Below are 16,291 nucleotides of genomic sequence, written 5' to 3' on the forward strand. Positions count from 1 at the left end.
GGAGGAAGCATCGTCCTCATTTATCTTGTTCTCATACTTTCCTGGGCATTGATTATAGGCACCTGTGGAGCAGGATTCTGGGTGAGATGGACCTCGGTCTGCCCCAGTAGAGCCATTCTCAGGTGCATGCACAATTGCATTGTTGTTCTTGGATGGAGGACCTCCAGATTCAGTTGCTATTAAGGTGTCAGCAAGGCTAAAGGAGTTTAAGGATTGAGTTTTTTTTTTTTTAGTCAGAGTGATTTGAAAGGAATTTGTTTCTAAGTAGGGGGTGCAATTTTGTTATAGACAGCTAAAACATACTAACTATAATTGAAATAAATATAAGCAAGCCTGCAAACCTACGACACTTCTCACTTTGCTACTGAAAGATTTTTATACAGATTAGAGCTGCAGGACTTAAAACTGTTAACAGAAAGACTGGATGGATATTGACAGTAGCCCTAGTTCAGCAGTCTTACTGACCAAAAAGCAATGCCTTTATTACTGTTCATCAAAGACCCCATAGACAGAGGAAAGAACTCATAATATAATTATGCCCAATTTTGACAGTCATTAAAAGGATAAAGTGCACACTTCATTCAGAAAGGACACAAGCCTTGGCGTTCAACCAAAATACAATCAATTGGTAACATTTTATACCCACCTAATTTCATATTATGGTTTATCCTTCAATGCCTAAGAGCCGTACTTGGACACCCAGTTACAGACAGAAGGGAATGCAAACTTAATCAAGTCTTTACTGAATGTTGAGTTTAACAAGCAACTACAACAAATATTATGCTGCTTTGTAGCTCAGGTAAAAGGAAAATTTATCAGAGCTAACATGAGTCCAAAGAAAGCCCACTGTCCTGGTTTCAGCTGGGATAGAGTTAATTTTCTTCCTAGTAGCTGCTATAGTGCTGTGTTTTGGGTTTAGGATGAGAATAACGCTGATAACACACTGATGTTTCAGTTGTTGCTAAGTGGTGTTTACACTGGTCAAGGACTTTTCAGCTTCCCATGCTCTGCCAGGTGCGCAAGAAGCTGGGAGGGGGCACAGCCGGGACAGCTGACCCCAACTGGCCAAAGGGCTGTTCCATACCATATGGGGTCATGCTCAGCATAGAAACTGGGGGGAGTTGGACAGGGGGGCAGCGATCGCTGCTTGGGGACTGGCTGGGTGTTGGTCGGCAGGGGGTGAGCAGTTGGATCACTCCCCCTGCCCTGGGTTTTGTTCCTCTCTCTCGCATTGTTTTCCTTTTCATTACAATTTATTATTATTATATCTTTTTTTTCCTTTTTCCCAATTATTAAACTGTTCTTATCTCAGCCCACGAGTTTTCTTGCTTTTGCTCTTCCGATTCGCTCCCCCATCGCAGCGGGGGGAAGGGTGAGCAAGTGGCTCTGTGGTGCTCAGTTGCTGACGGAAGCTAAACCATGACACCCACTAAGAGACAGATGTGTAAGACTAACCCTACAGAGGACAAAGGCATTGTGGAATAAAAAGCCTTTTATTAGATTTTTACAAAACAACCTGTAAAAAAAAAAAAGAATATTCACCTCATATCAGATATATGCAATATATAAACTTACACATTCCTACCCACTACCTCACAGATTCATAGTTTGTCCATTACTTCCTTCAAAGAGAAAGAACACCTCCCTTTCTATGCCAAAAACCAGATGAAGGCTCACCTGTTTTTCCTTTCTCTGCTGACTTCAGTCCTAAAAAGCAGATGGTGCGACAACAGTAGATTCATAGAGGTTATGGTTTCCTGCTACACCTCTAGCAGCAAAGTCTCTTTATGAAGTTTGTCACCCAACAGTTATCCTGGTCTCACTCTTGGGAGGTATTTTGCTTTTCTCTTTTTAAAGCCAAGATGATTTTGTTGTTTCTGTTCAATGAAACAACACTTTAGCCCCACTAAATCAGCACAACTGAGGGGCAAATAATCCCCAGCAGAGTAAGGGCTGAGGAACTTCACACCATCTGGGAAGTCATAAATGGGAACTGCATTCTCAGACTTTGTGACCTATTTAAACTATCATCAGTTCTTATTTTGTTATCCCAGTGCATTCCACTTAAAGCTAGAATCACGCTGATGCAGTTCAGAGGCCATAGAAAAACCTTCATAGAACCAGAACACTTTTATTATAGCGTTTAGGCAAGTAATTATCATGTATCATTCAAAATTGGTCTCAAAACTAAAATTTAGATTTAGCTTATCAATGTGATCAATTGCATCTTAGTAAACAATACAATTATGCACAGTTATCTTCCATTAAGAAATACTGTAAAATATATACAAATATTGTTTCAGGCAAATGTCCTTTTTGCAAGTGCGCAAGTGGCATTTCTGAACAAGTGCATTTCTGAACTTCAGCACTGAGTCCCATCAAGTGTACACAGAGCTCTTGCCAGTGTTCTGCGAAACCTGTCTTAATTACAGTTTACTCACCTTTCAAAGACTCATTCTGAAAAAAAATCACAAAGGTACAAGATTTATGTACATAAAGGCACAGCAATTCTGTTGAAACCAGCTATGTTACAGTACAATAGAGTTCAATCAGTGCCTTTCATGCAACAAAGTTCACTAAGAAATTTAAATCCTCTTCCCTTAAAATTAACTGCACAAGGACTGTATCCTTCCCTTTCAGTAAAAAGAATAACCAGCTATTATTTAATCAACTCAAAAGTTACTACAGGAACTTGAAAGAAATACATAAAATGCTTTTTCTTTCTGCCTAAATTTGCTAGACTTTCAAGCCTATTTCTCATCAAAAGAAAATAGTTTCCAACTAAGAGCAGAGGTGGTTTCATTTGTGCTAAGATGACAGACTAAGAATTTTTCTATAGCAATAGTTCTATAAAAATGATATATATTATATAGGTGCTGTCCTAGGGGACATCACCACCAGCCACAGAATAGCCAATTCTAAAGATAGATAAGGAACTGAGATAGAAGAAAACTTTGAATTCAGAGGACAGATTCAGATCAGGTATAAATGAATTTATCATTTGAACTACATCCCTGGTTGGTCCAGTGCTCAAGAAGACTCCGTGCAATGGACACACCAAGTGTACCTCTCCCTGCAAATTGATTCAAAATATTCTCCCCTTCTCCTTCCCCCAGTACCAACTTTAAGTTGTCATTTCTGAAGCTTCAGAGTTTTCCTAGACATCAGTTGCAATGAAAGAGTATTTGCACTTTTTACAACTGTCTGCAGCTGAAAAATTAGAGGGCAGACTGTATATTGCCATCAAGCTAATCAACTCCCAAAGCTTTGAGCTGCCGTTCAATCTCTTCATCTGATATGGTAGCAGCTTTCGATGTTGATGCAGATGGTAAGCCTCTGGCAGCTGACGGAGCTTTGGCCATCTAGAAGAAGACAGAAGTTTTCTTCAGTCAAAATAATACATGTTATGACAAGCTGACTTCTAGAATAGGACTGTAAAATAAAGCCTGCTAGAATAAACTATTTTAAAAAAAGGAATGAAGGGGAAGAAGCATATGAACTCGGTAAAAATAGCCATACCTTTCCAGAGATTTCAATTCCTATCTCATCAAGTACTTGGTTAACAATATCTTGGCTTTCCTCCTCTTCATCAGAAGCATCAAAAATATCATCCAGAGTATCATTAACTTAGAAGAAAGAAAAAAAAATCCACACCACATTAAGCAAAAAGATTTCTGAAATAACTTAGTACCATCTTTCTACCCTCCCAGAATGTAGCAGTAATACCGATGTGTAAGGTACCACAGAAAGCAGCTGTATATCGGAGAGGCTTTCTTACCTCTGCCTTGCAAAGCCTGCGCGCACAGCTAGAGCGACAACAGGGTAAGGCACGACTGTTCTTATAAAAATGTTTGGTTTCACGAAAATAGTTCAGTTGCTCTATTTCCCCCCCTACTAGATTTTAACATTTCTTAAAAACATCTTCTACAGTTCCATAAAAATCGCTTTCCTCTTCCTCCTCCAAATAAGTTGCAAAATTCTTAATTACTCAGCTAATTTCTGAATTGCAACAATACAATTCTGTGCAGTTGAGGTGTTTGCATCTTGCTCAGCAATATTGTTTTGAGTCATTACTGCTTACTATGGCCAACACAGTGGCAGGGATTATGATAGGAAAGAGACTGTGCTAGCAACAGCAGGAAGTTTGGTATTATTTAGTTGACAGTGGACAGATGCAATCAGGAAAAAGAAATTCCCACACCCCAAGAAGTTTGTGCTTTAAAATAAAAAAGGAGACAAAAACATCCCATACAACCATGTACGTAAAGCTGAGATGATCAATACTCTCTAAATTAAACTCAAATTTAAGTGTCCAGTCCCAGAAGAGAAAAAGCACATGCAAAACTATCAGCTACAAGAAAGGGCAATTTTTCAAGTCCCCCTACCAGTTATGCCAACCAGGTTTTGAACTGGTCTTGAATGCCCTTCCTTTCCAGTATGTCCTTTCTAGAAGTATAATGGGTTTTTTGCAGGAAGATGAGAAGAAATGGATTTATGTATCTAGAGCTGCTAAAAAGCCTAAGGCAGCCTCCCTGCTCAGACATGCATTGTTTTGTTTGCTCTTTGTTTTTGCTGTCAATCTCATGAAATGTAGAAATAAAACCTCAAGCATCAGTATTTCTAGACTGGTTCTATCCCTTCAAGAGCACTGTGGGCTACAGCCAGCTGTTCCCTGCAGTGCAGAACTTACTCATTTCTTCAGTCATTTCCATCTTCATGTTTTCCTTCTGGAAATTCTGCATAGTTTGTAGTGTCTTTTGTGGGTCCATTTTCTTATTAACTGCTTGCATTGTCTATTAATATTGACAAAACCCTTAATTATACGATAAGACATTAGTAAAGGCCAATACATACATTAAGAAGGAATAAGATTTTTCTAATAAAAAAACCTTCACTCCAAATTTCACTTTCCTTGTCTCTTTACATCCTGTGAGAACTGCAGTTAGATCACAGATCAATAGTACAGTCTGCACCTAGTAAGAAATATTGCTATCTACCACCCTAATAGATATGCTTTTAAATGTATGTGTCTTTCTTGCACCACGACCCTTCTCCTGGCCTTATATTAGGAAAAATCTGCCTGATCTAAATTTAAAAAATGGGACAATATTTCCTAACTTGCAGTCTATACACTTTAAAGAGGTAAATGGGTGCAGGATTTTTATTCAGTAAGGAACATGTATTTGAACCACCACTAGAGGACAGGCATTAAATTACAATTGTTTCTTTATGTTATAATTTAATGGAAAAATTACTTTTCTCTGAAAAGCAAATACCGAAGTGTTCAGGAAGTACATATTAGCTTAGGGTGAACCTTTGTAATGGGCAGAGATCTTTCTGTGACAGTGTAATAAACTTCACCTGTTTTACTACAAGTATGCAGCACTGCCTTTGCAGGCACCGGTATTTAATATTTTCTTCTTTCCTAAGAAGCAAGCTACTGTATCTCTCATGGGACGTCAAAACCTAAATATAGGTCTAAATATAGACACAAGCAATTCAAACGTAAAATCTAACCATCTTTGAGAAGATAAAAGAGTTGGTTAATTAAAAGGGATGCTATCAAGCTACCACAGCCGCTACTGGCTTCGTAGAAGGCTCTTCTGCCTTCACATCTGAGTTTGTTTAAAGTGATAAAGTATTATGCTTCTAATGTTACTTGAATTTCAAAGACTGTGTGCATAGTCACATTATTTGAATTTAAAAAGTTGTTCCGGACTTAAAGGGTGTTGGTTCTTTAGAATTCTTTTACAAGACTTACAGATGGACATCAAAAATATTTGCACTGAACTGATATAGAGTTTATGTATCTTCAGAAAATAAGGGTCAGTCGTTTGAATAAAAGAAACAGGTAACTATTCACTGGACTTTACTATGTCCAAAATTAGTGCCACACATGCTAAAAAGTGTATACAAAATACTTTGAAAGCTTCGCATTCATGTATTTGTCTTGCTTGTTGAGGTAACCGATTCCACATATTTTTCACTGATGGTTGTATGATATTAAGAATACTTTATAAGCTTCAAAATTTACAACTGAATACTTTTCTTCTATAAGCTTCCTGTGTTGATAAGGCAAAATACTTGCTTTAAAAGTGACCAAAAGAATTTAACACCTTCGTCTGCAATAGTGTTACACAAACTAGTCCATAGAAGTACCTGCTGTGTTTCAAAAAAAAAAAAAAATCACTTTCCTGGATGCTGGTTAATTTATTTTTTAAATGTTTGGTTTTTTCTACTGACTTAACCTTCATAATTAGTCTAGCAACACTTTGGGTTTGAGAAATTTAATCCAAGAGGTCTCAGATAAAAACAAGTCAACCACATAATAAGTAAAAAGCAAGAACAACTTGTTCACATGCAACACTGTTGTAGGAACACTGAGTAAAGTGTTTAACTTGACCGCTTGTCCAGTCAGACAAGCCCCCCCATTGTGGATCAGTAATGGAGGATGGAAAGTTTGCTACAGAGCCACAACTTTGTATCACTGAACAACTGATATCTGCCAACATACTGCTTCTAAAGATACCTGACAGCAACAACTTAGCAGTAATTACTTTCTGCACTAAGTTGCATTGCATTACTGTGTTTAACTGGCACGTAAGTGGATTTAACTTGGACTGTGATAAAAGCACAACTCGTCTACGATGACGTGCGCTAATTCTGTTTCCTACACCTCAAGCTGAACAATCCTCCTTGCCAAAAGCAAACTCCCTATTTATCAATTCAGGGAAATGGGAAAGTTCACAACTAACTCGGATAACTGAGATTTTTCAGGCTCTTATGAGATGAGATTTGTGAGAAAACTTAATGCAATACTCTTTTCTCAGAGCACAGAGAGCGAGAATGACAGGGAACTCCAGACTAGATTTCCTTAGGAACTTAAGGATCCAAAGCAATAACCTACTTTTTGCACAAGCCATAAAGCTACTGTGACACAGTGCCTTGATTTCTAGATGAAGCATGACCTACTTTTTCCCAATAAAAACTGCTTGTGACAAGATATACAGGCAAGACACTGTAGCAGCATGGTTTGGGTTTTTTTGATGTACTAAGAGAGTTCTTCCGCTGGCATTAGAGTTTATTTTTATCATGCAAACATTTGACAGATGTCTAGCCCATGAAAATATGCTTGCTTAGGTGCTAACTGGCCGGATTGGCTAGACAAAAATTTCATAATATGAATCAAATTACATTTCCCTACTGTATCCTCAACACCATTTGGGGTACTAAGCAATAAATTTTATCCCTTCAATTGTCTTATACAAAATAACACAACTTAACTTTTGCAACCATATGCTGCATTTTAATGTAAAAGAATGTCTTGTAACAGCTTACTTTTGCTGTAGTTGACATAGCTCCTGCCATCTTCATCTGAGAGTTCATGACCTTTGTTTGAGTCGACATAGAAGTGACTTTAGAGCTAACAGCGTATGTCCGATTTTTCTGCTTCCGCAGTTGTACAAGCTGTTTTGCTAGCACTTTACAGGCTTCTTTGTTACCAGTCTTAGCCATTTTCTTTATTTCCAGTTCCTATTAAAAAAGGTATATGATTAATTCTACAGAATTTTCATTCAAACAAAGACTATAATTAAGCCTTAGCACTAATAATTAAATTCCAAAAGTTAACTATCCTCTTGATTTTTTGAAGACATTTAAAGCTATATAAATAGTCTTCCTTGCTCTTCTACCAAGGCTATTTAGTAGAATAAATGCAATGCTGTTATGATTTGACCAGAAGAAAAAAAAACACAACAAAACTGAATTATAGTACAGTAGCACACAGTTCCCCAAAAGGCTTCAACTTCTGCATAACATCACATTCACTTATATGTGCACACTCAATTCCATATCTGAATAAGGAGTAACCCTTAAAAAAAAAAAAAAAAAACACCACCAAAGTGAAGAAATTATTATGGCCAGCCAACTATTATTGCCATGACTCTAATCATCTTTGATTTCTTGCATTCATGGGCAATCAGGCCACATCACCCGTGGAAGAAATGGGGAGTTCACAGGTTCTTTTCAACACTTTTTCAGCCTCCAGAGAATCTCAGAATCTCATAACCTTTTTGGGGACGAAGTAGATAAAGTTAGACGACCAGTAATAACAGGCTGTTTGCCCACATAATTTAGCTGGACTTAACTTAGCACATAAAAAAAAGTGGTATAATTTGTCTACAACAATATGTGCTTAAACCTTAAGACAGACACTTCTGGCTTACAAAAAAACCCAAACCCCAGTCTATCAATTTAAGGAGAAATAGCGAGCTATTTAGCCCAGAGGTACCAGAAAGAAGTTTGGCACAAATAAGATTATCAGCTGGGATTTTTCAAAGTATGCCTTCTGATTTGAGACTTGGTAATGTAAACTTTTCAACTAATTTTTCCTTTTCAGCCTTTTTAAGGAGGGCTTGCCATAGTATCTCAGTTCTTTGTATACGTCCAATTTTATATTTTTATTTTTACCATTAAGTGAAAGCAACCTTTAAAGACCAGCTTTCTCCTGTGAATCTTCAGGAGAATATACCTGCTGCAGGAATACAGTTGCTTCACTTTATGTGCACTGTAGTCCAGAAATCTGCACTTATAAGAAGATATGTTGCTCTGAAAAGGTAAATACTGGTCACCAGGATATGCAAAAGTCATGTTTAAAGGCAAGTGTAAACTGACCCACTGCATTAGCTTTACTACTAGGAAAGATCATGGTTAAGTTTACTATAGAGATGGCACTGGCACAAGATCTGCTCTGTAAATCCACAATTTCTGAAAGTCTGTGTCACACATACTATTTTTAATCCAAGAAGGTACAGATCAGCAAATAAGGAGCATGAGACTGTTCAAACATTAGAGGCCTGAAATATATGTAAAGCTGTCCTCTTTGTAACTTGAGACCACAAAACCAAATTTCTATAGCATGCCCAGAGTATTATCTCCTTTTTTCATACCTCAACTATTGTGAAGGATAGGAGGGATTAGTTTGCACACTAGCAAACACTAGTTTGCACCCAGTTTTAACAGCAAACATTTGAAAAGGGGGCCTATAGGAAAGAAAAGGGGGCCTATAGGAAAGAAAAGGGGGCCTATAGGAAAGAAAAGGGGGCAGACTTTAGGAAGGCCTGTTGTGACAGGACAGGGAGCAATAGTTTTAAACTAAGGGAGGGCAGATTTAGACTGGATTTAAGAAAGAAATTTTTTACAACAAGGGTGGTGAGGCACTGGAACAGGTTGCCCAGAGAGGTAGTGGAGGCCCCATCCCTGGAAACATTGAAGGTCAGGTTGGATGGGGCTCTGAGCAAGCTGATCTAGTTATCCTGCTAGATATCCTATCCATCTAGATATCCTATTCCATATCCATAGGATCTAGTTATCCTATCCATCTAGATGTCCCTGCTCTTACAGGGGGTTGGACTAGGTGACCTGTGAAGGTCCCTTCCAATCCAAAGCATTCTATGATTCTATGAAAACAGGGATTTTCTCACTGAGATGAAATGCCTATGTAGCATTTATAACCTGATTTTCAAAGTGAAATACAAACCTACACCAACCATTGCTAAATCACTGCAGATAATCCAGCTGCAAAAATCAAACCCTATATATAGATTATTTTATTCTTAATTAAGAAGTTGGGTAAAGAGCTGCAACACATTATTTGCTTTTGAGAGGTTTGAGGCAAGCTTATTAGTCAGTTATGTTCTCCTGAGAAAAAAAAAATAAAAAAAATCAAAATTCATATAGTCATATGAGGTTACTGAACTGAAACAGAACTGTCTGCATACTTTAAGGTATTTTTATACATAGAATTAATGTAACTAGGTTTTCTCAGAGTAGTACCTCATAGTTAAGGGAAAAAAAGTCTTTCTGAACAAAGTACATAACAAAATGTTCTGAGATTGACTGGCAAGCCCTTGGTCCTTTTTCACCTGATCTGACTTTGAACATTAATATTTATGGTCCACCAATTCTCTCATTCTAACAGCAAATTTTAACTTTTTCAAAGACATATTTCACTTCTCCTTTCTTCTTCTCCTCAGAAATCCAACATTTCTGAAACAATTTACTGTAGTAAGGAATCAAAGCTTCAACCTGAGTATTCATGAAAATTAAGGTTATTTATTTCCAGAGTCAGAATATTTCATACTGAAGAATGCCTTATCTATGAATAACCTATTATATCTTACGTATTCAAGGCTTCCAGAAACAATTTTTCTGACCTCTTTTACTTTATTATTCCCAGCTCTTGGTATTCATGCGACCTGCTGCCATGAAACAACACCTCAATAGCTACTGAAACAGTGGCTGGATTTGCATAGCTTTTCCCACAGTCTGAGCATGTCTTCATGCATCAAACCCCACCATCTGTCACATCCATTTATCCAATTATACTGCCACACAGGTGCAGCATCCATTCACTGAATACTCAATAGCTCACACACACTAAGTTTTAAATAGATCCTAATTTAGGCAGATAGTTTTACTATTATTAACCAGTTTTAGGGAAGTTCTATATGAATGAAAATAACCACCCTGTGGGGTATTCATGATACCCTACATTTTTTCAGGTACTCTCTCCCACTGGAGAGTCATAGTAACATATGATAGCACTGACACTTCTTTTAGTTTTTCCACCACAACACCACTGATTTGCAAGCCTGTTAGAAAAAACCTTCTAGAGATAGAGAATGCTAATAATGGAAGGGAAAAATGAATGTGGTTATTTAATCTAAACACATTGTTTCAGGCTTTTCCTATGTTAAAGACTGAGAATCAGTTTTAGAGAGTAAATTTTTTCCAACACAATTTTAATAACTGAAAGGTCAAAAAGGGGAAGACAACTTTTTTAGTGTTCAATTATTATACATTGAGTTGTATCTTTAGTACTTTGCAAGTTTTCTGTTATATTGGGGGTGTGTGTTCATTTTTAAAGAGTAAAATAAAGTTCCCTGCTCTACTTACCAGTTGTTTTTCCTGTTTTTCGAGTGCTGCTCTATCTCTGGTTATAGCCCGCTGTGTACCTCTTAACTCTCGATTTTGCTCCTTTATTATATCTGGAAAGAAAATATTTATAGCTGGGAAAAGTTTTCAATATTACATAAACATCTTGTCTCCTAAGCACTCTGCAGACATGCAGTATGTTTGACAGCCTCCCTTTGTTCAGAATGAACAGTCAGCTATAAAAGAATTGTCAGCATTTCAAATAAAGGAAATATTAGCAAAATACAATTTTATGTATACAACATGATTATGTTTCAGCAGCATAGGTCATATCCCGTAACAAAAAGGCTATTTTACCTAGTATGTTTCTTTGCCCCATGACCATAGCAAGAGCTTTAACCACACAGTAAGAGTTAGGTACACACACTTTTCTGCAAGTTCAACCCTAACTCAGCAATAACATATTCACTGTGACCTACTGATTTTCAACCAGTCAGGCCCAACTGCAACTGGTAGATCAGCTGAAGAAACCTTATATATGAGATCTCAGAGCAGTTAAGGCATTCCCAAGTCCATTAAAACAGTGACAATACTCCTAGATGCAAGTCCTGGATCCCGCTCTCCTCTGTCCTTATTCTGGTTTGATGGAGATTACTCTCCTCCACAAACGTACCACATCCGTGCAGCCCAACTTCAAGTCAGACTATAAAGCAATAAAAAGACTATAAAGTTCAAACTTTTTCAATTAGCAGATGCTTAAGAATATTAAGATAGGAAAGCGGAGGTCTTTATAGCAATTTTAAGTTTCCTGACAACTGACATTGCCAGCAGAAGCTTGAACACTGTCTGTCAGGTGAAACATATCACCCTTCACAGGAGTTTTGTCCACTGTACTATTTAAAAATTATTTACCAGTAACATCCACTTATTAAAGCAAGTATTATTTACAATATAGGCATCTATCATGCTTGTTGCAATTAACTTTTGTTGGCATTTACAGCACATGCTTTGGTGTGATTCACCTGGGCAAAGGTAAAGAGGTCTGCATCTGACTCAGCATCCTCTGACCTTTAGAGAGGAAAGAAGTTAGTACTTTTAGGAAGAGATTCTTCCACTCCTAGTGTATATGTCTACACAACACTAGATAAACTTTGGGTGGGAGTTTAAAAGGAGCAGACTGTCACATAAACTTTGTTTAGAGCTCTTTCTTCTAATCCACAGAAGTAACATCATGGCAGGGCACTGCTACTGTACTTACAAAGTTTGAAACATGTGAAAAATGAATACAAACAGGCAGAGTTACTAACAGAAATAAAGGCATGAAGAATAAATTCTAGAAACCACAGCCACCCTTTTCATTTTTTAAGGCTTCCAACAATTTTGCTACAAACAGAAAGAAGGATTTACGTTCTTCATTCCCACAATCAGAAATACTGTAAAACATCCATTGGTGAAATTATTTCAACCTTAATAGATTTGAATTAGAAAAGCCCCAAACCTTCAGTGGCATTTTAAAGAGGGCATATACACTACCCCCTCCCACCAATTGGTTTTGGCCAAATAAATACATATTCCAAACAAACTCTGTGAAAGAGAGACCTGTTTTTACTGCACTACTACTGCTCCGAGAACTACACAAAAAGTGTCTTCAGAAGCTGTAGACTTTTCAATGGACAATAATGAAGAGCTGAAAGATGACACTGAATATAACGCCGCATTCTTCACACCGGCAAAGCAGCAGAGAAAATTATTCTGGAAACAATGCTACAGGCAAGTAATTTTGAAGGTAGACAGATGTATATTACTTGCACAGCTGCACTTGCAAAAATGAAAGAAAAAGCTTAATAGCTATGTACAAGACTGTCTTTTCTAACTACAATAACTATTAAAAGAATCCCTTAGTGTAGAAAGCTTAAGAAGTAGGAACTTCAAGACGATGAGAAACAAGAACTATACTTAAGTCAGGAAACAGTAAGGGTGAGCAAGATGCATACTTGTTGTTCCTGATCTCACATAGTGGCTCAAACTAAGGATAGCAATAAACCGAAAACAACAACTATCTGCAGTTACAGGCCCTTTCATTTGTTTCTGCAAGTGAAGGCCAAGATGAGAACTTGGTTCTTGTTTCTCTCTGATAACTGACGCAAATTCCTAGCTTTACTCCAGCAGACAGAAGAAGATGGGGTATTCCGGAGAAAGCCTTTTGCCGATAGGCACTCTGGTGTGTTCACGCCGCCGCCTCACACACCAGGGTAAGGAGGAAGCACCTCCATTCCTTAAAACAGGTTGGACAAGAGACACCCAGCAGGACTCGACCTGGCTCCTACAATCTGCCTTGGTCATGGAAGCTTAGTGCCACCTCCCCTTTCCTCCCCTCTCAGGTGTTGCACCAAAAATGGGAAGAGACAAGTGGGAAACATACGTATTCTCCCTCGGTGACACACAATTGGTTGATGCTCAGCATCATTTTTGGCGTGCCGTTTTTGAACGAGGACCCACCTGATTTGACGCAGGGCACCCAGCATGCCAGACAGCCAGCTCTGGGGCTCCTGCCAACCCCCAGCCAGCCTCTGCCCCACAGCCACGCGTGGGGCACACCGATTTGGAGGGCTGACTGTCACCCACAGGACTATGGTCAGGTAAGTGATCTTTTTTGGCTTTACTTTGGAGAACGCTATTTCTGTATCAAGAGTTTTGGCAACAGACTGACTACAAAAACATCCAGACCAACTTGCCCTAAGACCCGCGTACAAAGCCAAGGGGGCAAGCGGTGGCGGCTCGGCAGCTGCTCCAGCTGCCCTCCGCGCAGCCGGGCAGCATCTCCGGGAGCCTGCGGCCATGCTCGGCCGCCTTCTCCCCGCCGCAGAAAGCTGGCTCCCGCAGACCAGCACCGCTCGCGTCCCTGTTCATTCTCGGCTCCAGCAACTCTTCGCGGGCCTGTTTTGTTCCCTCGCTGCCAACGAGAGACGTTCCTCCTCCTCCCTCACCCACAGACCGGGATCACCAGGGCCCGGCTCCCACCACACCTCGCCCCGGCCCGGTCGCCCCACAGGGCCCGAGGCCCCGGGAACCCCCCGCCTCGCTGTCCCAGCGGGCCGGGCCGGCCCGGCCCGGAGACTCTCCCCGCCGCCCCGCCTGGCTCGAGTGCCGCCGGTGAGTCACCCCGCGCGGGCTGTGGCCTCCTCCTCTCCCTGCGAGTTCCCGCTCCGCCGGGACACAGGGCCCGAGGCCGCCCCGCAGGCGCCGCCACCACCCCCGGTCTCCCGGCTCCCCCCCGGGCCCAGGCCGGGGCCAGCTCCGCGCCCGGGACCATACGAGGGCTGGGGGCAGCCGCCCCCGGGCTGCGAGAGGGGCGGCGGGGCCCTTTCCCCCAGGCGCCGGCGGCCCCGCGCCCCACTCACCGTCCACAGTCTTCTTCTTGAAGAGCGAGGCCATGGCGGCAGCCAGACCCGGAGCCCCCCACCACCGCCGCCGCCTCAGCGGGCTCCTGCCTCCTCCTCAGGTGACCAGGAAGCGGCCGGGCCGCACACACCCGCCCGGCTCCGCCTCCCCGCCGGCGAGGGGCGGGACGGGGCTGGAACGGGACGGGCCGCCGCGCTGCCCCCGCCTACCCCGCGGCGGCAGCACCTCGGGGCGGCCGCTTGCCCTGCCGGGACGCCGCAGCACGGGGGCCGCTTCTCCCCCCGGGGGAGTCACTGCCCAGGGCGCGCCGGGGCAGTGGCAGCACCTCCCCGCCGGGTTTCTCTCCGCGCGTGGGTTTGGTCACACCGAGCCGCGGGAGGGGCGCGCCGGGGACCGTCCGGGGTGACGGGGCGGCGAGCCTGGGAGCCGGCCCAGGGGAGCGTGGGGAGGCGCGCCCGGCGGTAGTGTGCGGGCGGGCCGGGCCATCGTGGCTTCCCCCTCCGTGCACCGCTCAAGGGTTTAGGTTTTCTTCGTGTATAGCTAATTATTAAAAATTAATTACATTCAGCAGTGTAGCGCTCCTCGGGCTCAGTTCCCGCGCCGCCTCTCCCCGTGCAACTTGGCGCGTGGGCAGCCGGAGGGATTGGGGCTCCGATCGTAAATGGCAACACGCGTGGGGTTGGTGTCTGCCTGTGACACACGGAGCGCTGGGCTACAGCACACGCGTGTGGCTGGGTGGGTGCAGCGCCCCGGCAGCCCCTGCGAGTACGGCGTGGGTTCTTGCTGAGGAGCTGCCCAGCTTTGAGCCCTCGTCCTCGGCCGTTGCCCTGCCGAGGGAGTGGATCGCGCGTTCGTTTCCGAAGACAAGCCTTTGTCCGAGGATCACAGCTACCCTGGTGGGCGAGATGAAGAGTGTGGAGAAAGTAATAATAATTTTCTTGGTTTCCAGGGCCTAATTACAATCCTTAATTTTTAATAAGGCAGTTTATAATGTAGCCGCGGTTTCATCATTGGCAATTACCTACGTACGTATCATCACCTTAGGAAATAAAAAAGGAGTTATAATAGAAAATACAGAGCTATTGGTTTGAATACTAGCTAGATATACCTTCACTTACTTTAAAGGAGGGGGGGTGTATGTTAATTTGCAAGGAAAAACAAGTGATTGTAATGTAGTAATGCATTTTGATAGCTAGATATAAATTTAACCTGAGAAAGAATTGTAAGTTTATGGTGGCAGTACCCTAATAAACCACACTTTTATAACCTTGCATGGAAAAACAATCTATTAGAATATTATAATAGCAGTGTAAAGATATGTGTGGACATAGGTAGGTACAAACGATGTATTTCGTGTCTGTATTTCTTGATTTTCTGAAAATACTAATTTTATTGCAAATAGCAAGTTTTCATTGTTTTTCACGTGGCCTTTTAGTTATTTTTCACCGATTGTGCTAGACTGAAATCCAGATCACGTGTGACGACAGATACTATGGAAGTTTAGCGATTCACTCTGAGATAAGTTTAATAAAATACACTTTGCAAGTTTATTCCTGTATGTCTGTACTGCCTGTTAGGTCAGATCAGTCAGAGATGAGTTAGTAAGCAAAACTGAAATCCTGGCTTTGAAGATGCACAGATGAAGGGGAGGAGAGCGCTTGTAATTTAGATTCAGTGCCTCGCTTTCCTTGAGAGCAAGGCTGGGCAGCTTAACTATGGGGTACTCTTAAATTGCGCTAATTAGCTATGAGACCAGAAAAGCATTTTTCCACAATATTTCTTCATGAATATTTACTTGTGATGAGGTAAACAAAGATGTCCATAATAGGCTTCATGACTGCAATAAATAAAGTATGTCTGAGCTATTGCTTGCCAAGACTTACTTTTTTGTGCTATAAGCCTGAATGCTGGGATGCTATCATATACTTGATTTGAATTTTTTGGTAGTAGTGAT

At 41.3% G+C, this 16,291-nt stretch overlaps 1 protein-coding gene across 1 annotated transcript; it reads right to left on the reverse strand.

The window, feature by feature from the left end:
* Positions 1-2,110: 2,110 nt before the first annotated feature.
* On the reverse strand, positions 2,111-14,486 carry CHMP2B (charged multivesicular body protein 2B). The gene is made up of 6 exons (XM_075516304.1): positions 14,337-14,486; positions 10,957-11,048; positions 7,339-7,533; positions 4,691-4,793; positions 3,520-3,626; positions 2,111-3,362 (listed from the first exon to the last, which is right to left on the reverse strand). The coding sequence occupies exons 1-6, from the start codon at positions 14,368-14,370 to the stop codon at positions 3,249-3,251; spliced, it is 645 nt and encodes a 214-aa protein (XP_075372419.1). The 5' UTR covers positions 14,371-14,486; the 3' UTR covers positions 2,111-3,248.
* Positions 14,487-16,291: the final 1,805 nt, after the last annotated feature.

This window comes from Mycteria americana, chromosome 1 (genome assembly GCF_035582795.1).
Source record: "Mycteria americana isolate JAX WOST 10 ecotype Jacksonville Zoo and Gardens chromosome 1, USCA_MyAme_1.0, whole genome shotgun sequence".
In the NCBI taxonomy this organism is placed as follows: Eukaryota; Metazoa; Chordata; class Aves; order Ciconiiformes; family Ciconiidae; genus Mycteria; species Mycteria americana.